General features: G+C 48.5%; 2 protein-coding genes across 6 annotated transcripts in view; one reads left to right on the top strand and one right to left on the bottom strand.

Annotated features, from left to right (window-relative positions):
• The window catches only part of LOC149329510 (uncharacterized), a 28055-nt gene extending 1482 nt beyond the window's left edge, over window positions 1-26573 (bottom strand). Inside the window, exons 1-4 of one of the 5 annotated variants that reach the window (XR_016285573.1) lie at window positions 15065-26573; window positions 11854-12150; window positions 5529-6116; window positions 2993-4610 (exon numbers count right to left, since the gene is read on the bottom strand). Coding sequence is in view for 2 of the 5 variants with exons in the window: in XM_089560281.1 (XP_089416407.1) it covers window positions 3444-4610; window positions 5529-5798 (1437 nt within the window). In the remaining 3 variants the exon portion in view is untranslated. Of the gene's footprint in view, window positions 1-2628; window positions 4611-5528; window positions 11818-11853; window positions 12274-15064 lie in introns of those variants that run through there. The other 4 variants (XR_016285572.1, XR_016285574.1, XM_089560282.1 and 1 more) reach the window with 4 other exon arrangements.
• On the top strand, window positions 11878-16625 carry LOC149329511 (TNF receptor-associated factor 6-like). Its single transcript, XM_089559258.1, has 2 exons — window positions 11878-12162; window positions 15081-16625. The coding sequence occupies exons 1-2, from the start codon at window positions 11878-11880 to the stop codon at window positions 16179-16181; spliced, it is 1386 nt and encodes a 461-aa protein (XP_089415384.1). The 3' UTR covers window positions 16182-16625.
• Window positions 26574-26831: the final 258 nt, after the last annotated feature.

Raw genomic sequence — 26831 nt, 5'->3', positions numbered from 1 at the left:
GAATTTTCACACTCTTAGAGGGCGAGCATGGCTGTATTATTTCGTTGAGACGATCGTAACGCACGGACCCACAAGCATTGCTTGCAAACTCGAATGTCCAAATCTGGTCGTAGGTCTTTTAACAATATCTTACTGGCATGGGCCACGAAGATTGGTAAGGCAAAAGAAGATGGGGTGCTGTGTGATTACATGTAACATTCATCCAGCGTCCAAAGGCGCTTCATTTGGACATTCACAAACTATTTCTTGTCCTAATTCACTTGACACCGATTGACCATCAGTAAATAAAAGTTGAAGAGTCTTCGTTTCCTGGCACCTTTCGCAAGACCCGATTGCAAGGCGGCAAAGGTATATATTTCGTTACCGCAGTTACGTGCGATATTTTTTGCCGTCTTACAGGAAACTGTTGCCTCTGAGTAATTGGAGTGCGCTTTGTCCGGAGTGGAGGCGCGGAGAAGATGCATAGCCTAACAATAGGTATAAGTGCTTTTTTCAGCGGCAAGAACCTTGAAAGTTGTTCTTGCTTCGTCGTTCACTTGTTGCTTACGACGGGCTAGAGTCTTGCGGTAGTATACGTGTCCGCCGAACGTGTTACATCTCGTTAAGGACGTCGACCTTGCATGATTGGCGCCAGACAAACGTATCGCTTGTCTGAGATTGCATTTACCGCTGAGCCCAGTAAAAAGCGGCCATTTGTGGAGATTTCACGCACATCCCAGTCATTTTATCGTCCATCAGCCATCTTTAATTATAACCTGCATTCCACTTCCGTTCCTTATCATTTTCTTGTTCGGCTGAAAGCGATACCTCTTAATTCTAAATGGTCCCCGGCCTCCGCGCAACAGTTGTAGTCATCGACGTCGTCAACGTCCAGAGTCTGTGGCCCCGCGAGCATCCCGCACGCACACACCACGCCCCCCCCACACACGCACGCACTAAATTATGCCAAATGGCTTGAAACGACGCTCAAGATAACATCGTGCAACCGGTTCAGCTATGCCAAAGGCTCCAGAGGTGACGTGGGGAGTCAAACGTGTTGCGAGAGGGGCATGGACGCTGCCAACGCGGAGCTTCGTGCACTCAAAGCTGCGCATCTGTAGGAGGCTAGAACCTCAGAAAAGCGGCGGGTCTATAGAGGAAAGAAAGCTCAGCATAGGCGCTCGCTTTCCGAGCTGCCGGCCAAAAAAGTCTGCCGGAAGTCACGCGCTTTCGCAAGGACCACTGGGAGTTTACGGCCAATGCCACAGCCAATGGTACCGCTGGGCGCAGCAGCGTCGTCTGCTGCATTGCCTGCTGCGCATGCGCAAGAGTGCTGAAATGGCGGGAAAAGGGGGGGGGGGGTGTTTGGGGAGCAGTGGGGAGCGGCTTCGAAAAATGCGAGGTAACCGCGTCTCCTCAGTTCTTTCCTTCCTCCATGGGTGGCTCCGAACTGAGGGCGAGAGCTCTAGGGCGCTGCCTGCAACGTGCTGCTCGACAAGACGCTCAGGTCCACGCCAGCAAATTGCTCACTCCACAAAACACTCTTCTTAACCTTCTTCAACCATACACAATCGTCACAGGTATGGCGACATGCTTGGCTGCAGCGTTTTAAGCAACTGCATCCATCCAAATGCACAATGTGTACCATATCGCGCTGACATGAATTACCAAGGGTGGAATAGCGATTTCTTTTGCTCTAAACTTTTTAGAAACATTTCCTGGACCTGGAACATTTCCGTGCACAGCACCATCACTACGGTCACAGCTAGAGTAACCTCTGGCCTGCAGGAGGGCCCCGATGTGACATCATTTGTGTCAGTTAGCATTTAATCCTCCTGTTGATAAGGTATATCTTTGTCAGGGCGTCTAGTTTTCGATAACACATGTGGCACGTAAATGCAACTTCATAGGTAAGAAAAAATTCAGTCTTCAGAGAATAGTGAATTTTGTTTCTATAACTTCACTGTAGCTGGCCATACAGTAAAAGTGTTTACGTCACTGCAAACGTTAAAAGATCGGGAGCGGGCGGAGTGGGTGAGAGAAAAACGAGGGTTAATGACATCCTAGTTGAAACCAAGAGGAAGAAATGGGCTTGCACAGGGCATGTAATGCGAAGGCAAGGTAACCGCTGGTACTTAAGGGTAACGGAGAGGATTCCAAGAAAAGGAAAGCGTTGCAGGGGACGGCAGAAAGTTAGATGGGCGGATGAGATTAAGAAATTTGCGGGAATACGGGGGCCTCAACTGGAGAACGACAGGGTTAAATGGAAAGACGTGGGAGAGGCTTTTGCCCTGCAGTGGGCGTCGTCAGGCTGATGATGACGATGATGATGATGATGAATCCTCATATGACGCGATAGAGTAGTGGGTTAGGCTTTCCATTGTAGTCAGCTTGACACTTTTGCACGCATCCCTGATGAAAAAAGTTGTATCATGCAATAAACTCATACAGATTGTCATACAAATATCATAGACTTATCATACATATCATAGAACATTATCATACAAATATGATAGATTTCTGTAAAATCATACAGTCATCACAGAGATATCATAGAACTTCATACAAATTGTATGATATATCATATAATTTGCATTATATTCTATGATGAAGCCTCTATGAGGTTATTGCATCATAGAACTTTTTTTCAGCAACGATTTTTTCATTTTTTAAACGTTTCAATTAATTAATTAATGAAATGCACACTCTAAACTTTTGAAATAGCGTCGTCAAGCAATGGATTTTAATTCTGAGCATTGTGGCACCTTTGAGCCTCCCTTTTTCCAATTGTTACATTTTTTAATTTCCTTAACAATGATAATTACAACGATTTCGTGAAGTCGTCATTACCTATCACAAACAAATCAATAATCAATCACTAGATCCTGAAATTACCATGATACGATATTTTTTATGCAGCCCCCGATTATTTGCGACACGCGGCGCCGAATGCGCCGACTTCTTTTCGTCCGAACGAGCTGTAGACTTTACGCCTTCACGTAAAAGTCATTACCTGTACATCGTCAGGAGCGTCCACTCCACGACGCAGTTGTGATTAGTAGCTGACGTCGTCTTCGATGGTAGTGTTTGCCTTCAAACGAAGTTTCATTGTTGTTTGTTCTCCGTCGATGGAAGCACCGTTCTTTGAAGAGAAAATGTTACGTGTTTATTTGTGGAACATGCATTCAAAATCTTGAACTACATGAAGTGACAAGTAAACGCCCATTTTAATGAAACACTTCAGCTACCGAAGTTACCAAGTCCGGTTAGAACCGGATGTACGGATATGACACTGTGACCAAGGTTATATTTCCCTCATTCAGGGATCAAAATAAAGCAGACCATGTAATGGCCAGAAATGGCCGAGGAGCCTTCAGCATACCGCACACTAGGACACAGAGCATGGAATATAAAACTGCTGCTAAGTATACCAGCCTATGAGCGACGAAGCTTGGCCTCTGGTCTCATTCAAGCGCCAAATAGGGCACGAGCTCGAACCTTACTCTAAGCTTATTGTTTTCTACAAAGCCACCCTCAAACAGGCTAGAGAGCAAGCGCCCATCACCGGAACGCCATAACAAACTACCTCTTTGCTGCGTTCTCTCACATTTATAATAATCAAGTGCTGTCTTGTTACATTCGGCACCCGTCTTTGGATGGACGAAACGCATTTTGACTCTTAGCTTGGGTGGACATAGCAAAACGTCGTCCATGTCACTCTGGTGTGCTCGGAACTGCGGGTGCACGACCATTCCAATAGAATGAATACATTCTATGCAGACTCCGGGCGTAATTCGGTGGCCACGGAGGTAGACTTTTTTGGCTTCGTACTCCGCGCGCCCAAGCACCAACGCCTTTTCTTCCAGGGATTTCACACCTTCCACGACAAATTCGCACTGCGCTACCTGTATCTCAGGGTATCGGAGCACTTTGTCAATGCTAGATATCACCTTCTTACTCTCTTGAATTTCTTTCTTTGCCTCTTCCATGCTATCTGCAATTTTTGAAACCCTATCGAGGTTTTCTCTCGTTGGTTGCACCAACTCATCTTTATGTATTGCTTCCAATCTTTGCATGCTGGTGGAAATTGCTCCGATACTACTGTGGCTTAAACTCAAACCATGTCTAGTTTCCTCACTAAACGCGGTGATTTTGTGCAAGCAGTTTTTCACACAGTCACGTTGCTCGGCCATTGCTTTTACCACTTCTTGCCTTACTGTTTCCTTGATGTCGTTAATGCCTTTACTGAGTTCGTGCCTGAGCGCTTCTTGGCAGCGGTTTTCTCCATGAACAACTTGGTTGAGTATCTCGCTGTTGGCGCCACTTTCGACGAGGAGCCCCTCCAGAAGTGCCTTCAGTTCTCCGGCCTGCCCTCCCAGGGTTTCTCTGAGAGATGTCAGGAGTGCCGTCATGTCGTTGCAGCTGGTGACATCTTCGCGTTGAGATGCGCGAGGCCTCACTCTACTGCAGGATTTTGATCCCAAGTGCGCACAGATCTCGGAGCAGAGAACAGTGGCCGAGCACTTGGGGCAGCAAATCGAGTGATGCGCACATTCGCGATGAAAGTGCTGGGTGATTCTGTGCGCAGGCATCACTGCCCCACAGTTTGTTTTTTCGTTCCAACACTTCACCTGCAAAGTTAAAACGAATGGAGTCATTACGTCCATTCCTGTTACAACTTCAGGAACTCAGCACGCCGTTTTAGTTTTAAATTTTACACTGCTTTGTTCCGGTAAATGGCAAATTTGTTTTGGAGAGAATTTGCGATTTGGTGAGAAAAATTGCGAAATAAGTTATACTACCAATCTGGGCCTATAAATAAATTGGTAAATTGGTTTTTGAGCAAAGTAAATAGCGCATTATCTGCCTCACATATCTCGGCGGACACCTCAACTACGCCCGAAGGGAAGAGAGGAAGTTGGGAGAGTGAAAGAAGAAAGAAAGAAAGAAAGAAAGAAAGAAAGAAAGAAAGAAAGAAAGAAAGAAAGAAAGAAAGAAAGAAAGAAAGAAAGGAAGGAAGAAAGAAAGAAAGAAAGAGGCACGCTACTGGAGGGCTCCTGAATAATTTCGACACAATTTGCCTGCATCGTGCGGAAACACATGCGCTCGCGAAGGCATGCAGCCAAAGCAACTCCAGTGCACGTAACTAGTTCAAAAAGCCTAATTTTGTCGAGACATAGCGTCAAGGGTATTCGCATTTTCGAAATTCCAAAAACTGATATTGCTACTACTAACGAACGGCTACAAATCTTCATTCGCAAGTAGGCGCCTTACTTTACTACTTGAAAAAGTTATTAAAAACTAGTTAACCAGCGTACTACTTAACACGATTCACTGTTTTCTTTTAGTGTCCGTCAACCGTGGTAGTACTATGCTTCGAAGGCCGTAATTCTACCCCAAAAACTTATATTTTAAAAAATTTTGAAAGTGTTCACTGATTCATCCGATGTAGCTCTCGACTGCGACAAAGTCACCTTCAACCATGCGGCGCTTAATGGTATCAAAGCGCAAAGCGCAAGTCCACTTGATATTTTTTTCTCATCCCTTACCTCTCTGCGAAGCATCTCATCCGCAGGGCATTCCCTCCAATCGAATTCCTCGTCCTGGAACTCGCGGCCGTCCAGCGGGCAGATGTGTGAGGCTTGCGCAGCACACTGCTCGTAGCAGGACTCGCACAGCACGTGCATGCATTGAAGGAATGCGCTCCTCTTGCGCACTAACCCGCAGGCGCTGCATACCCTGTGCTGTGGAATAGGCTTGACGAAGAGTAGCGGCCGCCAGTCAAGTTCCGGAGAAAACCCCACAAGCGTGTACAGCATGTTACCAGGAGGAATCTTGTTCAAGAGGTCCGTTCACTTCGCCTGGAACTAAAAGGACGTCCTCTAACGGCCCGCCAAAGTCCGCTCTGATTGCTTCTTACTTCGAGCCGTCGCTATAGAGACAATCGTAGAATGCGACCTCGGATGTCCCCCGTTGATAACAAGGCGGAGCTCGTGTCACGTGGACTTTAGTAATCAGCTCTGTTCCGTTCTTCTTTTGGCTCACTTCTTTGTCGGAAGGCGTGAAAGGTACAGAGGGTAAAACTCGTGTCAAGAACAAGCGAGGTGTGCGCTCCGCAGATTCCAAAGCAGCTGCGACTAGGAAAGGAAAAAAAATGAAGACGAAATCCAATGAGTTGAGCTGAACATGCTTACGGCCAGACCTTTTTTAATCAAATGCTATTGCTAGATATCGCGTGTTCAGACCGAAATAAGCCTAGAATGTGTTCTAGGCAAGCTTTTCGTCCTCTGTATTCTTAATCCTTATTTTCAGACTGAAAAAAAAAAATGAAGCATTTCAGCAGGAAAGCGTTACTTTCAGAAAAGGTGATGATGTGCGAAACTTTTTTCGGTTCGCGGATGAACAGTAATGATATTTAATTTGAGCTCCATTCATTACTAGGAAATGGAAATGAGCCCATCATCTAACATCATCTAGCCCATCATAACAAGCCTAGCAACGAAATCACCTCCGTCTTCAAATCGCCATACAAGTTCTTCACAGACACCCCGCCGCGGTGGCTCAGTGGTTACGGTGCTCGGCTGCTGACCCAAAAGACGCGGGTTCGATCCCGGCCGCGGCGGCTGAATTTCGATGAAGGCGAAATTCTAGAGGCCCATGTACTGTGCGATGACAGTGCATGTTAAAGAACCCCTGGTGGTCGAAATTTCCGGAGCCCTTCACTACGGCGTCCCTCATAGCCTGAGTTGCTTTGGGACGTTAAACCCCAATAAACCAAACCAAACTCTTTGGGACCTTAAATCCCAATAAACCAAACCAAACCATCTTCACAAACGTCATAACGTCCCAATTCAGCTGTGATGTAAGCTAGCGTGGTACCTATATTACCCGCACTTTCATCAACAAGAATGCATCATGAGTGATAAAATGTGCTTAATCAATACCTAGGTTTAGAGCTCCGGCAGCTTCAACCACGGTCGCTCACCGGCTTTGAGGTAAAAGGCTTTCTTGGCGCATGGGTGGCGTGGATGTAAGTTGTAGATACAAGCTGGAGACGCAAGTTGTCTGCAAATGTGCCCGCACGAACTGCCGATCACAAGTTGTATGGTAATTAGAATAAAAAGTGAAATTTGATTAGCAACAGATTATGGCAGCGATGATGGGGATAAAGTAATGACAGCTACTGATATAGTGCTACATAGACAGTGATAGGGCCAGAGATAGTGATACTGAGGAGGATAGCGATAGGAATAACTGGTGATAGTGATGATGACAGAGATAAAAATCAGAAATAAAATTGAAAAAAAACGGAAATGAAAACGAAAGGGAGAAAGAGAGGAAAGGGAAAGGATATCGCATTTCTGCTCTTAAGCAGACATAATTACAGTCCTGTAGTTTGCTTCATTACTAACTCTTCGACAGCTGCAAGGCTGTATGACGTCACAACTCGAGATACTCGTCAAGTGCGAGGGCCGACGTTCAGAGACGTCGCGGCATTTTTCCATTTTCTTTTTTACTGAGAAAATTTCTGTTTTGGCATGCACACATCACACGTAGCTTTGATTCTACGTTTAGTATCGTTCGATTTTATAGCGATAGCAGTAAAGTGCGTACAGCCCTGGGGTGTAGAAAAGAAATCTCCTTTAGTCGATTATAATGGTGGAACATGACGCAAACACCATTATGACATATAAGAATGTAAACAGTTTGCGACGAAAATAAAATTAAGATAATATGAGAATCGAACCGGGGCTCTTGTGTAGTGTATCAGGTAATTACCGCCAACGTTCCTGCCGCCGCCAGCCATCGACGTTCGCTATGTTTCGAGTATTCTAGGAGCACAAGGCAAAAAAGTGGCTGTGGTTCAACTCAGCTGAGCCAGGAAAGCTGTGTTAACTATGGTTCGAGACGGTTTAGCTTTGGTTCATCTTTATTGCTTCATGACTTCATGAGCGAGAGCAAATTGTTTCAGCGAGAGCAAATACCGTGATGCATCACGTCCCACCAGTGCAAGAGCGAGCCTCCAGACCGGCGGTCGGGGCAGCGGTGGTGGTGGTGAAAACTTCTATTTGGCGGAATAGAGTTTTGGAGCCACACAGTCTATATGGTCGGTGTTCCTATTCCGGGACACCTCATGACGAGGCCCCGTCGCGCCCGTTTCACCAGAGCCCTTTGGGACTCAAGCGAGGAGCAGTTGAGGAGGGCAGTCTCCCATGTCTCTCTGGAAGGGGTAGCGGAAGGGGGGAGGCGGGGACTTGGAGTACATGCCCACACCATGTGGAAGATATCACAGGTCTCCCCACAGTGCGGGCATCGCTCATCTATGTTAGGATCGTAATGTTCGATGATTGCAGGACAGAGTAGAGTACCTGTCTGCAGGCGCCTTAAAGTTCGCTCCTCCGTCTTACTCAGCCCCTTTTCAGGGGCCAGGAAAAGGCGGTGATTGTCTTTATAATGTGTTATGATTTTCTTGAACCGCTGAAGCGGCTGGTTTGTGCCCGATTCAGAAGAGCAGGGATGAGGAGCCCGGTGAGTAAGCGCTCGGGCACCCGCTTCAGCGGCCTCATTACCTCGAAAGCCCTGATGGCCAGGAACCCAAATGATTATTTCGGTGTTGGATCAGTGGCAGCCCGTCTTAGAATGCAAGCGGCTAAGGGGGAGATCTCGACTGCCAGGTAATGATCACATGCTTTTCGGCAGTGCGTGGTGATGATTCTCGAATTTGCGTGGGCGGCAGCAAGCGCTATAGCTGCTTCCTCGGCTCGCATAGAACCGGCGCAGCGGCTGACGTGACTGCCAGGCGCGCAGCTATGGCGTCGATGGAGAAGAAGATCGATGCACCTGTCACGCACGATTTTACACATGCGGCGCGCCTCCCTTTAGAGGTCAAATCTAGGAGCCAGATGACCTTCAGGGTCAGCATGGGAGGAGTAGCTTTTCGCTCTAATAATAAGAGTCCTAACGAACGGTTTGAAGCAGTTCCTTCGTGATGCTCTCTGTGCTTGCTAAATGCAAATTTGCCTTTGAAGAATTAATTACGAACTTCATGCGCTATCGGTATCTAGGCGCTAATGTGATGGGTATTAACACCGAGCAATATCGTCCATTGCCTGTTCCCTAGACGGTTCGCAGTTGGTCAAGCGCGAGCATCCCGTCCCGCGGCACTGCTCTCTCATCGTCGTCTTCTACGTAACACAAATCTGTGCTTTCGCTCTGGTTCGAATGTCGTGAACATTCTTTGTAGTTTTTATTTACCAACTCACCCACCATAAGTAATGTCGTTACCGCAACTCCAAACGTGGAAGAAAGGAAGAAAATGGCGAACTCGTGAGCAGCTTGTCGCCATTCGAAGAAGCGTTATCATCGACATGGTTATCTAGCTCTCAGGGCTGCTGCAGTGCAGAAATTTCCTTATCTCAATTTCCCTTTATTTTTGTTCCTATCGCCAACAGTGCAACGCTACGTGCCTTGCCGCTCATCGCTGTTGCTTGTATGACTTTTGCCTAGTTCCCCGTAACTGCATCGCGGTGCCAGGAGTGATGATGTTGTTGGTTAACTACGCTGGTATTGGTTTTATGCGAAGCATACTACTTTAGCTACCACTTCAGCCCTTCACCGTGGTTATGCGCCTCCAAATCACGTGACACGACGATGCCACACCACGTGACACGATGACGTCACGGCAGTGGAGAAACGGGGGCCCACCTCGCTCCGTCGCTGTGGTTGTGCGCCTCCAAATCACGTGATACATGACGTCACACCACGTGACACGGTGACGTCACGACAGTGGAGAAACGGGGGCCCACCTCGCGCCGTCGCTGTGGTTGTGCGCCTCCAAATCACGTGATACATGACGTCACACCACGTGACACGATGACGTCACGACAGTGGAGAAACGGGGGCCCACCTCGCGCCGTCGCTGTGGTTGTGCGCCTCCAAATTACGCAACGCTACGTGCAACGCTAGTGCAACGCTACGTGCCTTGCCGCTCATCGCTGTTGCTTGTCTGACCTTTGCCTAGTTCCCCGTAACTGCATCGCGGTACCAGGAGTGATGATGTTGTTGGTTAACCACGCTGGTATTGGTTTTTGATTTTCGCATATTCTATGGTTTACTGTACTGTGCACACATTGACTCATGACATTTAGTGTACGTGTGTGTGTTTTGAGAGCGAGAGCGCGCGCGCGCCACTGGAGAGAGGCATGTGAAACTCGTTGCAAGCCCGCGCTGCCACATCGCCTCTGTTTTATGCGTGTTTACTTCACACCATTGGACACCTTGCACGCTCTTTTACCGAGCGAAGCCCTCTGGCAGTCTCGCTGGCGCAGTGTTTTGTGTGAAAATGAAAATTGGTGTTTGTGGGAAGGAAATGGCGCAGTAGCTGTCCCGAATATCTGGGTGGACACCCGAATAGCGCCGTAATTGATGGGATAAAAGAGGGACTGAGGGAAGAAAGGAAGGAAGAGGTGGCGTAGTGGAGGGTTCCGGGACAATTTAGACCAACGGGGGATTATTAACGTGCACTGACATCGCGCAGCACACGCGCGCCTTTTGCGTTCCACCGTCATCGAAACGCGGCCGCCGTGGTCATCTTCGATTCCGGGTTCTCTGGCTTGTACGATAAATTACGGCAACCACGACTGCATAGTAAATTGGCCTAGTAAGAATTGCAACAACAGACACCTTAAGCATACCATGTACTGTATTACCATTGCCGTTACCGGAATACAGAAAGGCCACCCACAGCCGGTTCGCGCGCGCTGATTGGTCCCGATGCTGCCGGCGTGCGTGCAGCTGCCGGGTACCTGGCACCATCTGGCGCCGTCAAGGCGCTTTACGCATGCGCACTGGCTGCGCGCGGGCTCCCGGTACTCCGGTATCTCTAACACAGTACACGGTATGCTAAAGGTGCCTAATAGCAACACCGAGGCGTTACCGTATTGGCAGAGCGGTAGTCCAGCTCAGATAAAACTCTATATTAGCTCTGAATTGATGTATCTTTTTAATCTTGACTACGACTGCTTTAGTACCGAATTTAAGGCCGAATATACGCAGCAGAAATCACTGCATTCTTGTGGAACGAGCCATGACTGAAATGAATTCGCTGTAACGAACTCATTATTGGGCTTGTGTAACTCGATATCACAGTCACTGCTATTTTTCCTTAGAAAGTTCTTGTCGTTTCCTTGAAGTGCAAGGCGGTTACACTTGAGTATTCTAGGAATTCATTCTATTTATACCAAAATAATTTCTTTTGCTGGCAACCTAACTTAAAGAATAGTTAATACAAATTAAAAACTTGCCACTTTCCTATCAAAAAGTGTGAGTAAATGTCAATTCAAGGAGCGTATATGAATTTTGTCGTAAATGTTCTCTTAAGGACTTTGCCTTTTTTTCATCCCTGTAAAATGCGGAAGTGTTGAGGCGTGCGTTGAGACAACTGAAATGAAATTTCCTTTTCAAAACCACTCGTTGTACTTGGCTAAGAGAATGCGATATAAAAATTGTGCATGCTGAAATTTTTGATATGCACCCAGCTGCAGCAACACTGTTAATCCAATGACACAAAATAAGTGCGCATGTAGTTGTGCAGTGCCAAACGACACTTTATTCTACGCTTCTGTATTGCCTTTTTTTCTTCAAAGAAAGAAACCGAGATTTCGACGGGTATGAACTGTGCTGGAAGAACGCTGAAAACCACACGGCGGAAGCAGAACTGATTACCCAAGCCTAGCCAGCTGCGGACTGCACGGAGCTATCAGGGAGAGGGTGTACGGGCCACGGTTTAGCGATTGCGCCATGACGACGCCTTAGAAAAAAAGAGATAAGAGCGGCCTTTGGCGGGGTGAATGAGGAAGTTCCTTCAGTGCTCACTGCAGCTGACGTGCGTGTAGAACGATGCCGCCTGAGAGTACGCAGTGCACGTCGGTCGGGTTTTCCGCGGAGCTGGACTGGACGCCCCTGCACTTCCTCAATCCTCTTCCACCGAACAGAGCTTGTGGGGCGTGTGGAGTGGTGCGCCCCAAGACGGCGTTGCTTCCATGCTACCACACGCTGTGCGAGTCGTGCTACGTGCAGTGCGCTGAAGAAGGCCAACACGTCTGTCCGCTGGACGGCTGCGAGTGTCAGGACGAAGACGTCGACTGGAGGGAGTTCCGCGCAGAACAGCTCCTGAGCAGAGAGGTGAGCGAGGTGGAAAAATAAGTGGGAACACACGGTCTCCAGGTAGTCGAGCGTTCGACAGCATACCGCCTGGTCAGGAATCATGGCCTGATGAGATTCACTGGTCACTGACTATGGTCAAACACAAATGACGTTTCGGAAGCGCTACGGCTCTCTTGTTCACAAAACGTTTGTTAACAAGAGAGCCGTAGCGCTCCCGAAACATCATTTGTGTTTGATCATAGTCAGTGACCAGTGAATCTCATCACACGGTGTGTAGGCTATATTACTCGCTTCATTGGAAGCTCGGAGTTTGGAGACATACCACTGACGGCTCGCGACTTCTCTTTCACTAAAAATTGAACAAGTGACTCGTTTTCCCATATTTGAGCTACTCTCAGCCGTTTCGCACTTATTACTTTACAAGTACAGCCGAAAGATTCTTGAAAATCAACACGTAATTGTCTGCCGTTCCACAGAACTCGCAGTCTACCGATTTTAGGGGCCGAGTTGCGCGTGCGCCTTTAACAACTGTTGCGCTTCGATAACCAGAGATACTCCTGCATTCTCGCATGTGTCAGTTCAGCAACCATTATCACGCTTCGGTGCTTTTGCTCCCATTAAAATCCCGGGAAAATGTTTCGTAACCTTTACGCCAGCGTCTCGGCCGGCGGAAGATATAACAATCATCTCTTGCGCGTCGCGGGCATTGCGAAGTGCGTATGCAGTGAACGTCAGTGCATCAGATTTAGAAACGACGAGGGTCGGCTGTGTCTGTGATTTCCGCGATGAAAAGAGAGATGTTTGCGAAAAACAGCATGAGCAAAGTAAGTTTGAGAGAGGGCGTTTTTCTGCACATTGCATGGCGATAACAGCGAACTACGAATGCCGATAACTAATCTGGCTGCCTAGAGCTATGCGCATTCCGATATGCATCATAACAGCAATGCGTTCTGCGATATATGAGGGAAAGCGGCTTACCTAGAACTTTTGCATCCAGTCACAATTTCATTGCTCTCAATGTTTCAGCTCAGAAAGGTGAAAAGCTACAGCGTCATAGGCTGGCTAGGCGAATAGCGCTCGCTGTCCGCAAATTCGATAAAGGATAGAACCATGGCAGGCATCTATAGCCGGCGCAGAGGCGCGTCATGATGAATATGTCCACCGCCTGGCTGTTTTGAGTGTCAGGGTCTTCCACGAATATGCGCATCCGGCGTGGCCGCACATAGAAGCGAAGCGACACAGGAGTCTGGAGGCGGTGCTTTCTGTTGTCTGCTACGAGGCGGCAGACCGATGCAAGATGCTCAAGCGCTCTAGCAGGCGACACCAAACACTGCCTCCTGTTCGTCTGTCTGCCTCCGTCACTTCGCTTCAATTTGCGACCACGGTGAGCCGTGTTGGTACTAAGAGCGGACGACCCTGCATATACATTTTTGCTTAGCTTCCTTTACGGGTGCGGAGTTGTTTTTTAAAGGTTTGCTCGAATATAGGATTCTGCTGCGCCAGAAAAACAAAAAAAAATTTTTCTGTTCATGATCGGGAATTTTAATGGTGCAAGGAAATCTGAGGCCAAAGAGCGCCATAGCGTGAGGTATCTTTGTTTGCCCAAGGTGAGGTCAAGGACCCACTCCCAAGCATTTTCACCCTGATAAAAGCCGAGCGCCAGGCCTGGGGAAGCTTGTACCCATTGTATCAGGGGCGGGTACCCAGCGGCACTGAATTTTTTTTTCGCATAAGCTATTCATCACTTTTAGAGGTTCAGCTCTCGTCTACACAATGACAGCAGCAGTAAAATTAAGGTTCAGTATCCCTTTAAAGAACCTTTGAAAGATCTCACATGTCGGTGTCATCCGGTAGGCGTCGCTTTTTTCTGTGAATAATTCCATGCTATCTTCCGTCATTTGCTCTGGCCTTGAAAAACCATGAATATCTTGAAAAGTACGAGGGCAAAACTTGGTAAACTGCGGTATTTATTCCGTCGGAGCATCTCGTTGGCGTTCAAAAAAAAAGGGCGGTAACTGTGGCACTTCTCGATGTACTATCGGGAAAAAAAGTGGTGTACTCCACGCGGCGGGAGCCGGAGCAACAGAAAATTGCGTTTCAACGCCATCTACAGGCGGCATCTCGGACTCAGATAGCCAATCTGTGATCATTATTATCAGCAGGCATGTCGCTTAGCTTGTTTCAATCTTTCAAAAATGCGCTGCTTCCACGACAAGTTAGCCACGCGCGCGCGGGAATTTGGTCGTGTCATGACGGTGCGCGCCCCGGCTCTCAAGCCGTATCTCGAACGCGCCTTGAAAAAAAGAAGACACAAAATGAAAAGAGGGCCACCAGATTGCTACTGCGACGGCGCCCTATTCCATGATCCCATTTTGGGGGTTTGCATGGTTCGAGATTTAGGCACCCAGCTTCATCTCGTCAGGCAGTTTGCTCCATGCACGTACTTACGCGATGATAATCTTCTCATGGTCGGCCTAAGCATTTGGTTGTTAAATTACTCGAGTTATGGAGAATTCGGATCATTCATTGGTAGCGTATTCACTATTCCCTGCGTCCTTTCCTAAATTGCACTACACCTGACGGACCTGAAGACGTATTAGCAAAGTGCGTGGGGGGACCATTCGGAAGTTCCGCACTCAATCTTCAGTATGAAATAGATAACAGCAAGCCAACCACATATGAGTGCACCTTTTAGCAGGATTACCTCCTGTCTTACCTACTCACCTGAGATGATTCAAAGTGTAAAAAAAATCTGTACCATCATATATATATATATATATATATATATATATATATATATATATATATATATATATATATATATATACCAATGTTAAGCGAGTACTTCCCACACGTATGTAAAAAAAACGGGCGGTAACTGGATCGTTTAAGATAACAAAATGAATTCAATAATACTTACGCCTTTATTCTTGCAGGTGGAGTGCTGGAACAAGCAGTATGGCTGCGAGACTGTGATAGCAGCTTCGGAGATATCCCGTCATTTCCAGCAGGATTGTGGACACCACTCTGTTTCGTGCCCAAAGTGCTCTACCAGGATTCTATGCAGTGACGTAGGCTCGCATCTGAGATCAGACTGCTTGTCGCCTGCGAGGCGTGCTGAAATCGAAGACCCAGTACTACTCGGCTGCAAGGACGACAAAGCGTACTTTGAATCTTTCCGAGCAGAGTTTGAAAAGCAGGCGAAGGAAATGAGGGAACTTCTTCAGCGAATGGTCGTTGGTAGCGCCACACATGATGACAGGATCAACGGAATCTGTCAAGGCATAAACACTATGAAAGAAACTCTAGAGCAAGAACTGGCCACTCACAGACAGGAAACTCGAGACATTTTTAATGAAAAGATACGTGACCTCACCGTCTTTAAACAGGAAGCGGAAAAGATTTGGAACACACAAGCTGCTCAGATTAACGCTGTTTCAGCAAGCATCAACAGCCTTGAAAAAACGCTGAGAGATGAAGTGGTCAAAGCGACGAGCGGGACGCGAGACCAGACTGTGACTGGCATCAAAGCTGAATTTAAGAAAGGTAACGACAAGGCTCTCGAGAAAATCAAAGAAGTCTTGCGGCATACTCAACTCATGGTAGCGGTGTCCAACTTCACTGTACGAGGTGTTCGAGCACTCAAAAAAAAAGCTTTAAAGGATGGTTGGGCAAAATATGAGAGCGAGCAGGTATACCTGCGCGGGTACCACTTATCGCCTGGAATCTATCTGGGAAAAGACGGTGAATCTGTGCAGCTCTTTCCGTTGATGACCCTTTGCAAAGGTGACATGGACGACTCTGTTACCTGGCCATTCCAGCACAAAGTAAGGCTGAGCATTGTGCACCCCAAAAACGGTTCCAAACGGGAGTACGAAGCGGAGCCATCGACTCGCATGGAATATTACCAGAAGCCCTCACAGCTGCCTAAGAGTGGTGTTTACTTCCCTGGTAACTCTCTCATCTTAAGCGAACTTCTGAGTAGCGGCTACGTTGAAAGCGACAGTCTTCTGGTTCAGTTCGAGGTGCTGCCCTGACATGACCTTGAATAAGCACGGCAGTTAATCGGTTTATAGGAGCCTGCACCACAGTTTGAATTATATTGCTTGTGATTTGCTATTTCAGAATTCTATAGCTTATAAGCTCTGTGTAGAAAGGAAACATTTTGATTTGTCATCTATCTTGGTAGTGATTTTTGAGAAAAATAGAAACACGATGTAGCTATATTATTGTGTTGGCACTGTCGCACTAACTTCTCTAACGTTGTGTAGATGACTATGGTGGAATGATATCTGGGCAGGACGTCCCCAGTTTTACTCCTTGCACAGGCGACTCCAGCTGAATGGCGGCTCCGTTCCTGTACTGAAATTTCGTGCCCTCTAAAGAACATTGGATGTTTTCTGTGATGCGAATGCTGATTTTTGTGTTGCAGTGTATCGCAAAGCATGTGTCCAGAAAATAAAAATTGACGAATGCTCGCATGACCTGATGCAGCGAATATCTGAGAGGAGGAGGCTTTTGAAATTTGCATTTCTTTCTTTCGCACGTAGGAGAAATAATTTCCCCTACGTCCGGCGCAGTGTGTTTGTGTCAAGGGGCTTTTAGCTTTTGCTCAGCCATGCTTAAGAACTTTGAGCCAATGATCTTGGTGGATGCTTTTGATTGTATATAGGAATTCTACCTGCGCAAACTCGTCCGTTCACGGTAAAAAGAAAAGAAGCACTGCTTTCTGACAGGTGACGGCGTTAACGAGGACTGGTGCGTGATTGGTTGACATGACGTTGTCAGTCAATCCCGGCGCGACGCAATGACGTGAGGCCGGCAGCGCTTTTATTACAGTGCGCTTGCGAACTTTCGGAACATCCCTTTCGCTGTTACCTCCCCTCTTAAGCTGTTCGAATTTGCAGCTATAGCTGTCTATCTTACCCCTAGCCCGTTGTGCTCTAAGCGGTGCGGGCCGGGCGCTATTATTTTTCGTTCTTTTTACACGTCCACCCTAATTTTTGTCCATATCCTTCTTCCCCGGCACACAGTGGCTCTTTGATTGTCTACATGCCGCACAGTCAGAAGTCATTTCACTCCCCAACTCCCCTTTCATACGGCGCTTTCGTCTTTGTACTATCCGCAAGGAATGAAATGCGAACAAGATAAATAAGCCTCGAAAAGCGAAATAAGAATATTTTAGGCAGGGGAATCTCAATAATAGCTCACGTTCTTTTGACTTCAGAGGCACGAATACTCTTCTTCAGAAGTGTTATCAAGCTCGCGTGTATGTCGTCTCCAGGAGCTAATATGGTGTTTCATTGCGAAAGCAATACTACTTGCACTTCGCACGGTGACCACCATCGTCCAGCGGTGGTGACCACCATTGACCTTCATTTGACCTTGATTGCATTAGTTGTATTAGATTGGATTACATTAGATTGGATTGGACTGGATTGGATCGGATTAGATTAGATTAGAGTAGATTACATTGGAGTGGATTGGATGGGGTTGGATTGCATTGTATTGGTTTGGATTGCATAACCGATGCATCACCACAAGTCTAACCACAAGCACCACCACCAGCTACACTACTAGCTATACTATGGCGTAGGTACGGTTATTGCTTTCGCAATTACCGGGCTTAACCAAGCTAATCCACAGCGAATTTTTTTTATGTCACCTCAGTTTCCTTGTTCGCGTTTCATTAATTCCTGATAGTGCCGGTCGTCGTCCTCCTCTTGCTCCACCCGAGGTGATTCCCTCCCCCTCTCCTGCACTATCAGAATCACTATCACCTCGCATTACAGGGCTGGCCACCCGAACAGCGCCTTTCCTTCTCCCCCGCGCTCAATTCGACATCTCGGATATGACGCGATGGTTTTCCGGAATAGCGCATCTACTGCCGTTGCAGTAAAATATACCGCATCCAATTTTCTTCGATAGATGCAAGTTTCTCTCGGTATCCGGAGAAAACGCTAGTTTGGATTGCTTGTTTTATAGAAACCAGCCTACGGGAAATATTTCAGCTACTAACACTGCCCTCAAGTGAATAAAGCGTAGGCATGTGCCCACTATTTATGACGAAAATGTTCATTCTCCTTAGAGATAGTCATGCATGATGGCGGTTGGGAGAGCCAACGCGCTGATGGGGCATTGTCGGGCGCTGGCCCCAAAACTGCAAAGCAAAGCTCCAACTTTGGTCTGTACTTACGAGGGAGCTCACCGGCCGCCACTGCGTTTCTTTCTTTTTAGATCTCGTAACTGTGCTCCACTGACTCCATCAGACTTTGAGTAAGCACTTACCTGAAAGAGCTTTCCTAAGAACAAGGATACCGCCTGCTTGGTGGTTTGAGGCTTCGAATACCAGATGCGGACCCATACCGTCGAGAGCTGTGATAGCTTCTCATACTTACCAACACCAAACATCTGAGAGCTGTTTAGTTACAGGAGTTGAGGTACGGGCTAGTTGGGCGATCAACATTCATCAACATTGGGTGTTTGATGAAACTGCGCAAGAGCGAGGTCATAGACAGAAAATAACTGGTTACTTATTTTATTTCAAAACAGATGTTAGAACACATGTGTAACTTCAATATTCTCAAAAACTTCCTTCGGGAAGAATTCGTATACTAAGCAGGAGCTGAAATGAAAAAAAAAAGCAAGATGATTAACACTTATATGAAACGACGATCTGCGCATTTGTGCTTGGATGCGTAGCACAACTACGAATTCTTAAATAAACTTTGAAAGAAAAGATTGGCAGCAGCTCTGGTTAAACCTGGAGGATTGCGAAAGCAACGAGGAGAGAGAGAGGCGATGAAGAGCGCGCTCAGCAGCGGCGGCGGCCCCGGCACGCTAGCTATGCGCCGCTACTGCGCATGCGCAACTGGCGAGCGAGGTGGCGGCTAGCCAGCTGTGCGCCGTGTGACGTCACTGCTCCTCGCGCATGCGCAGTATGGCCTTTCGTCAGCTCCACGAAATGGCTCGGCGACTTGGCGCAGTGTTGCTTTCGCAAAAAAGAGGGCGCCAGCGCTGGGGGCAGTGCTTTTGGAGCATCAGCGTGGATGCATCCACTGCTGGCTCAGCTTTACCACATGATCGTTATAGTAAGGAATGCAGATTGTCTTCTTAAAGAACAAATAAAGGAAAAATTTCCCAATTAAGAGGAAATTATGGACCTTTGTACCTAGTGGGAAAAAAATTCGTTTTTAATAGCTTAGAACAGGCTATTCCCGCGGAACCAAGAAGTTGGCGAGTCGGTGGGACGTTTTGCATTTTGCACAGTGCGAAAAAAATGAGGAAATACGAACACACAGCGCTTCGTGTGTGTGCGTGTTTCTTGCTTAGCCCTCGATTTTGCGCGGTGTTCAAAATGCAGTTCCAGCGGGGCTGAGCCCGAATTTAAAAAAAAAAATAGATTCTCTTGCCTATAGAAGTCAGTTTGTTAGCATTCAAACATTTTTACTGACATTCTAAAAGCGGTGATTTATAACTAGTGAGCTAAACTGGAGTTTCTTTTTAAACGTGTACAAACACCTAACTTTTGGGTGCGTGTTTTCTTCTTTGAAATGCGGCGTAAGGCATTATTATACACGGAATACCACTTGTTCTCTTCCTACGACCACTAGGTAGTTTGTATCCGAATTTCTTTCTCGTGCTTTTTTCGGTTTCAACAGCCGAACAAAGGCTGTGACATCAAAGAGGGGCTATAGGGTATGTGAGGCATGAAAAACTGCAATAAAATCACTGCTTATACATATATTGTCATTCCGGCTCTTGAGCAAGGCTGGCTTCAGCACTCTATTGAATTAAAACGGTGGAAGAGCGATTATATCACAGTTTTTCCACGCCCACCTGACATATAACCTCTCTTTAACGTCCCAGCTATCGTCACAGTCGGCCTTTGCCGATGTATTTGCAATACTGGGCCGATTGGTTGCGCTGCTGTGGGAACTTAAGCTTCCCGGAACTTAAAGCATTGAGGAAGCTGCTCTTTCTTAACGGATTGCACAGCTTGAGAAGAACTATAGCATGTTGAACCAGCGTTGTGAATGTATTGTTTCAGCAAAATCCAATTTCGGCCCAGTGATTATTCATCTTAGGGCGGCATATGACCAGACAGACTTCTCCTCAGAAGGCCATTTCTTTGTTATGACGAGCAACTGTATTTTCCTTCCACTTCGTCACCTGGACGTCTCTTGTGTTGAGATTGCTATGATATACTGCTTGCTTTTTATTTTATCATCAGGGCGTATACTCAGTACATTACTTCTTATAAACATGACATCACTGAGAAAAAGAGTATTTACGTCTGCAGAAGGCCCTTCACAATGGCTAGAAGGAGTGGGGCCATTTTTTGAAAAGCGGAGAAATATGGTACAAGAGCTTACACCATCGCATGGAGTTTCTAGCGCTCCTTTTCAGAACGCATCATCAAAAGAAGGTAAGAGGCCGGAACTGGTTCTACTATTTTACCTAAGCTTCCTTGATCAACAGTAAAATCGGCAGAAGGAAGGGAGAATATACACTTTGGACTACAGAGATGCCTCGTGAAAATATACCCATGAGCAATCGAACGTGCTCAGAATTTGAGCTCTATAGCAGACGGATAGCCCCACCTCACTATGATATTACGATGACTGAGCTGGTTGAGGGCACAGGTACTATTGAGATTTCCACTATCTTTGAGAGTCTGCTGCTGGAAGAATAAAATGGGTATCATAAACGGCTGGTAGTTTACCGAACGCGGCGTGTCGCACGAGGCGGAGGTAGCTGGTGAACGCTTCGGTGTGTGTTCCGGCCGCCGGCTTGCGTCGGTGGCCGGTGGTCGACCTTTGGACGTGCCCTATTGTTAAGGTGTCCTTCGGCTGGCGGGCGCCTCAATATGGTGAGCCAGCCACCTACAAAGGCTCTTGCCTTTGATGTTGTCGTCCCTGAGGGGGCTAGTGCGGAGGATGTCGTCGATGCGACATCCTCCGTTGTTGGATTGGAGGAAGTGTACTGCGTCCAGCACTTCGGTGGACGCAACTACCAAGTGACCGTGAAAAGTGAAGCCGCCATGGCTACAATCGTTGAAGCTTCCTGCCTCACCATCGGCAAGGAACGCGTCGCCATCGTTCCCCTGAGCCCGCAGGTGACCCAGGTGACTGTTCTTTTTCTGCCCGCACGTGTACCCAGTGACACCCTTGCCAAGGCTCTCTCCCCTTTTGGCAAGGTGCTGCACATTAGTCGCGGCGTCATGGGATCGCGTCCCACTGTCACCACCGGGACCCGCTACGTGCGGATTGAAATGAAGCGAGAGTCACCCGTACCCAACTACATCAAGGTCGCGGGCCACCGCGTGACGTGCGACTACAAGGGCATGCAGCGCGTTTGCCGGCGTTGCGGGTCCACTGCGCACTTCAGGGCACAGTGCACGGCTCCTTTCTGCGCCCGCTGTGGTGTCTTTGGGCACCAAGGCCAGGGTTGCGTGCTGCCATGTCGTCGTTGTGGTGATCCGCACGCTACTGTGGCGTGCGCTATCAAGCCCTCGTACTCGGAAGCTGCGGCCCGCCCTGCGCCCCCGCAGGCCGCTCAGGGAGCGGTTGAAGCCATCAAGGAGACCGGCGGATCGAACACCGCCGGCGTTACGGGTGCTTCCAATGCGTCTCAGCGTCGCTGCGTGGAAGAGCCGGAGTCTGCTGTTGATGTGTCCAGTGCTGCACCAAGCGAGCAGACAGTAAAGGTACCTGCTGCGTCAGCCTCAGTCTCTCCGAGCGTCCCTGATGACACAGGGGCCGAGCCTACTGTGTCCCTGGAAAAATCTGAGGCCGGGAACGTGCCACCCTCGGAGCCCGCGCTAGAACCCGCGGCCAGCGTTGCGGTTTTGAGCAGGGACGCCGACATAGCTGAGGTCGACGGTGACGACAGCAGCTTGACGTCCTCGGCCTCTTCAGTCAACCTCGTCATTGACGAGACTGTCATCGCGCCTGAGGAGGACCCGACGTCGCCGTCTTCGTCATCGTCATCGCTTTTACGGGAGCCAAGATCATCTCCAGACGCTGACCCTGTGCAGTCGCCGTCCTCTTCTACATCGAGGATCAGCGCTAGCACTTCTAGCGAACAGTCGTTGGATATTGAGATGGTCGCTTTAAGTTCGAGCTTAAAGCGTCCACATGCGTCCACTACGGACTCGGACAATTCTGCTGGTCGGCCAAGGAGGCCTCGTGCCTCCTCTGGTCCGACCCTCCGCAAAAAGTGAGGTGGTTTAGCGCCGTTCGCGGCGCGCTTTGTATTGCCTAGCATCACGACTGTTCAGGTTTCATTTTTCATTTCCAAAATGACTAACCTTCAAATTATTACTCTTAACGTGCAGGGGTTCCGCAGTGTTTTGAAGCAGGCAACGGTGGTCGCATTCGCTCGTTCCTCGGGTTGCGATATCGTCTGCCTGCAAGAAACCAGTTTTTTTCGTCTCAGTGACGTGTTGAAATTCAAGCGTAGGTTTGGCGTCGATGCCTTCTTTTCGTACGCCAGCACGCGTTCTAGCGGCGTTGGCGTTCTTGTTTTGAACCGCTCACTGTTGCGCGATCATCATGTTATCTACGATGCGCTTGGACGCGTGTTGGCGTTCGACTGCACGTTTAACGCACTTCACTTGAGAATTCTTTGTATTTATGCGCCTGCGCATTCCAATTTGGTAAACGCATTCTTTAAAGATTTAGATGTGTATTTTCTTGGAGGGCGTAATGTTGTGATGTTGGGCGATTTCAACTGCGTGCTCGATACGGTCGCCGATGTGCAAGGCCCTGGTAGGGGTAGGCCAGGCTGGAATGCGCGTGAGTTGCGCCGCTTAGTGAACCATTTCATGCTCACGGACGCGTATGAGCTCCTTTATGGCAACGTCTTTGTGTGGACTTGGCGTCGCGGGTTATCGTCGGGTAGGCTAGACAGGGCGTACGTTCCGGCGAGCCTTTCGCGGTCAGTGTGTGTAGCTAATGTACTGACGCTGCCATCCTCGCCGGTGCACATATCAGACCACCGCCCTTTTCTTCTATCACTCACGGTTCCGGCGCCTGCAGTATCACCTCATAGACCATGGCGGTTGGATGTACGCATACTTCACGACGCCAGCACTAAAGACGGGCTCACACGGGTCTTGCGTTTTTCGGTTGTTGGGGCGGCGCCTGGTGACTGGGACCGTCTCAAGGAGCAGTGGCGTCACCATTGCGCCGCATCTGGTCGAGCCCTTAGGGCTCGCGTGTCAGATGAGGTGCGTGTGGTGACGGCGAAGCTGCGTATTGCTCAACGCACCCCGTCGCCTTCGTCGCTTATGTGCGCATGGAGAGAGGAGCTTTCGGAGCGCCTACAGCGTCTTTTACGTGCCTCCTCTTTGACAGCGGCTGCATGGCGATGTCGACGCAGTCCAACTGCTCATCCCGAGGTGCTTCGGTTGGCCCGCCAAGAGCTGTTGTACACTCAAGGTGCCCCTGCGTTTACATCTTCCGCCGGGGCTACGTCCCAACCAGGTGGGTGGAATTTCAGTGCGTTTTTTAGCCATTTCAGGAGTATTGCTCAGTCGGTCATTCTAGTCGATCGCAATGTCGTTTCCGCAGCCCCATTTTTAGCAGGCTTGCCGCAGGTTTCCACTGAACTCCATGACGGCCTTCTGGCTGTGCCAACAACAGATGAAATCAAGGAGGCGTTGGACTCCATGAAACGAGGCTCAGCGCCTGGTCCGGACGGCCTTCCTGTGGAGTTCTATTTAGAATTTTGGGATATTGTGGGCCCTATTTTCTCGGAAGTATTAAAAATATGCTTTACTGAGCACGTATTTCCTGAATCATTCAAAAGAGGCCGCATTGTTCTTATTCCTAAAAAGTCTCCTATGTCGACATGTCCGGCAGATTGGCGCCCTATCACACTGCTAAATTCAGATTACAAAGTATTAGCAAAATTACTCGTTCGTCGTCTACGAGCTCTCCTCCCGTCACTTATTTCCTGCCACCAGGTTTGCTCCATTCCAGGCCGTGAAATACATAGTTTATCTTCTGTAACGCGAGACATCCTAGCGTATACTTTACGACGGCGCGCACAGGGCCTTCTTGTTTCTCTTGATCAGGAAAAGGCGTTCGACTTCTTAGAACACGAGTACATTTACGGGATGCTGGTTGCTTTCGGCTTCCCACCTTCTTTCGTGCTTCTCATTAAAGAGATGTACAGAGATATTTCAAGCACTCTGTTCCTCGATGGCCGGGAAAGTACCGCATTTGATGTTCGCTCTCCCCCCTTTTGTTTGTCTTAGCATTAGAGCCTTTCCTCTTGGCAGTCAATCGCCGCTCCTTTATTAGAGGTCTGGCTTTGCCAGGCAGCGAAGCGGTACGCGTCACTGCTTATGCAGACGACATCATTCTGTACTTAGCTGATGAACGCGGCCTGCTTGAAACTTTAAATGTTTTCCGTGAGTACGCCTCCTTGTCTGGGGCTGCTCTTAATTACTCGAAGAGTTGTTACTTTTTTGTGGGGTCTTCCCAGACTCGTATTACATCTTCAATACCTTTGCAGTGGTGCGCGCAGATGCGCATTTTAGGTGTGACCTACGACTGTGCTGGAATATGGAATGGTGTGTGGACTTCGGTCGTCGAAGACATTACAGCTCGTGTGCGAAGGGCGCAGACATTCGAGTTGCCTCTGCTTGAGAGGCGCTACCTGGTTCAGTCCGTCATACTTGGTGCCTTCTGGTACCTCTGCTATACTGTTAAACCACCCCTCCGTGTCATAAGGCGAGTGCAGACCACAGTTTTTTCGTTCTTTTGGTCAGGCGGAACCGAGCTTGTGGCCCGTGCTGTTCTTGGACAACCACGGGATAGAGGAGGGTTTGCCTTTCCAAATTTGTCCGTCACGTCCTCGCTGTTAGCGTTGAAGAGTATTTTGCGTATCCTGCTAGGAAACGCGTCTCCGGCGCGAATCCTGGCTCGGTACTTTTTGGGACCTTCTTTACGCTTTTTGGATCCAGCGGCCCCTGTTAATCATGGACCCCAGTCAGAGCAACCCACCGCTTTCTACGCTTCATCAGTGGCCTTTTACAGGCATGTAAGAGCAGTAGCACCTGCTGTCAACATCGTTGCAGACCGTGTGGTGGACATTATGGGCACGCTATTGTTACCTGTTGTGCCGGCGTCTCGCCGCTCACCTATGCGCCGCGTTCAGTGGGCGCGTTTAGCGTCGACACCTCTCCCAGATCATCTGCGTGACTTTGTCTGGAAACTTGGCTGGGCAGTGCTCCCTACTTGTGATCGGTTAGAGCGGTGGGGTGTGTTACGCTCCAGTACCTGTCCGAATTGCCCGCTCCCGGAATCTAATCGCCACGCTACAGTCACCTGTGTTGTAGCGCGTGTCTTTTGGCGCGCGGTTCATGCGGGATTTCGGGGGCAGGGCATTTCGTGCTTCGTCTCCCGCGGCCGCTTCCCCAGCGGCCGTTTTGCTCGCCTGTTAATAGTTGCAGGTCTTTTTAGTTTATGGCGCAGTCGATGCGCCGCGGTCGCTAGTGGCTTTCGACGCCGCGCTGTGTGGCCAATTCTCGGCCGTCTCCGACGGGAGCTGATCAGTTTTTTGTCCGAGGAACTCTTTTTCTTGGGTGAGGAAGAGTTTCTCCGACAATGGTCATGCCAATTTATTTCTGTTAATAACGGTCGTCTTGTCTTGGTTTTTAGGCCAAACTGGCGCTAAGGTCAACTTTTCAATGTTTCAATGTCTAATTATCGACTTTTCGCTCTTCTGTCAATCGGTATATATGCATTCCTATTTTACATTGCCCATTCCTATTAGTTACTTAGAAATGTTTATGGTACCTCTTTAATTGGCTTACCTTACATGCTTAATGTCATGTGTTTTTGTAAATGTGAATGTATCTTGTAACCTTGGCATGTGTACATATGTAAATAAATTTTTTCTAAACACAGCCCCAAATATATTGTGCGAAAGCGAAAGCACAGTTTTTTGCAGGTGGACACCACCGCACGTACCTGAACGCGCGCTTGAGGTGTCCACTGATTCAGGGAACCAGTTATGTACGTCTTCAACTTTGGGAGCGATAGCTTCACTCTGCTAGGTAAAGCCGGGTATCGCCGCGTGTGCAACATGACCTTCATGACTCTGGCAGATGGCGTCCAGAGAGCAACCCAGAAATCAGTTGGGCCACCTAGGTCACGTGACCATGCAGCGTAAACACAACCTGACCAATGGATGACGAGCAAACTACCCACCGTGGCAGGTAGCAATTAATGATTGGTCGCTCGGGAAGAGCAACTTGGGTCGCACACGACCAACCTCTGGGAGCACGTGCCATCGGAGGGAGGGCAGTGGCGCATCGGTTAACCGCTGCACCACTGCGCCAGGAGGGGTATGAGGACTCCCAGGGATCATCATCATCATCAGCCTGACTACACCCACTGCAGGGCAAAGGCCTCTCCCATGTCTCTCCAATTAACCCTGTCCTTTGTCAGTTGCCGCCACTGTATCCCCGCAAACATCTTAATCTCATCCACCCACCTAACTTTCTGCCGTCCCCTGCTACGTTTGCTTTCTCTTGGAATCCACTCCGTTACCCTTAAGGACCAGCGGTTATCTTGCCTTCGCATTACATGCCCTGCCCAAGCCCATTTCTTCCTCTTGATTTCAACTAAGATGTCTTTAACCCGCGTTTGTTCCCTCCCCCACTCCGCCCG

The sequence above is a fragment of the Amblyomma mixtum genome, chromosome 9 (assembly GCF_055824585.1).
Source record: "Amblyomma mixtum isolate Tamu chromosome 9, ASM5582458v1, whole genome shotgun sequence".
Lineage (NCBI taxonomy): Eukaryota > Metazoa > Arthropoda > Arachnida > Ixodida > Ixodidae > Amblyomma > Amblyomma mixtum.
This window is presented reverse-complemented; position numbering and strand designations above follow the sequence as displayed.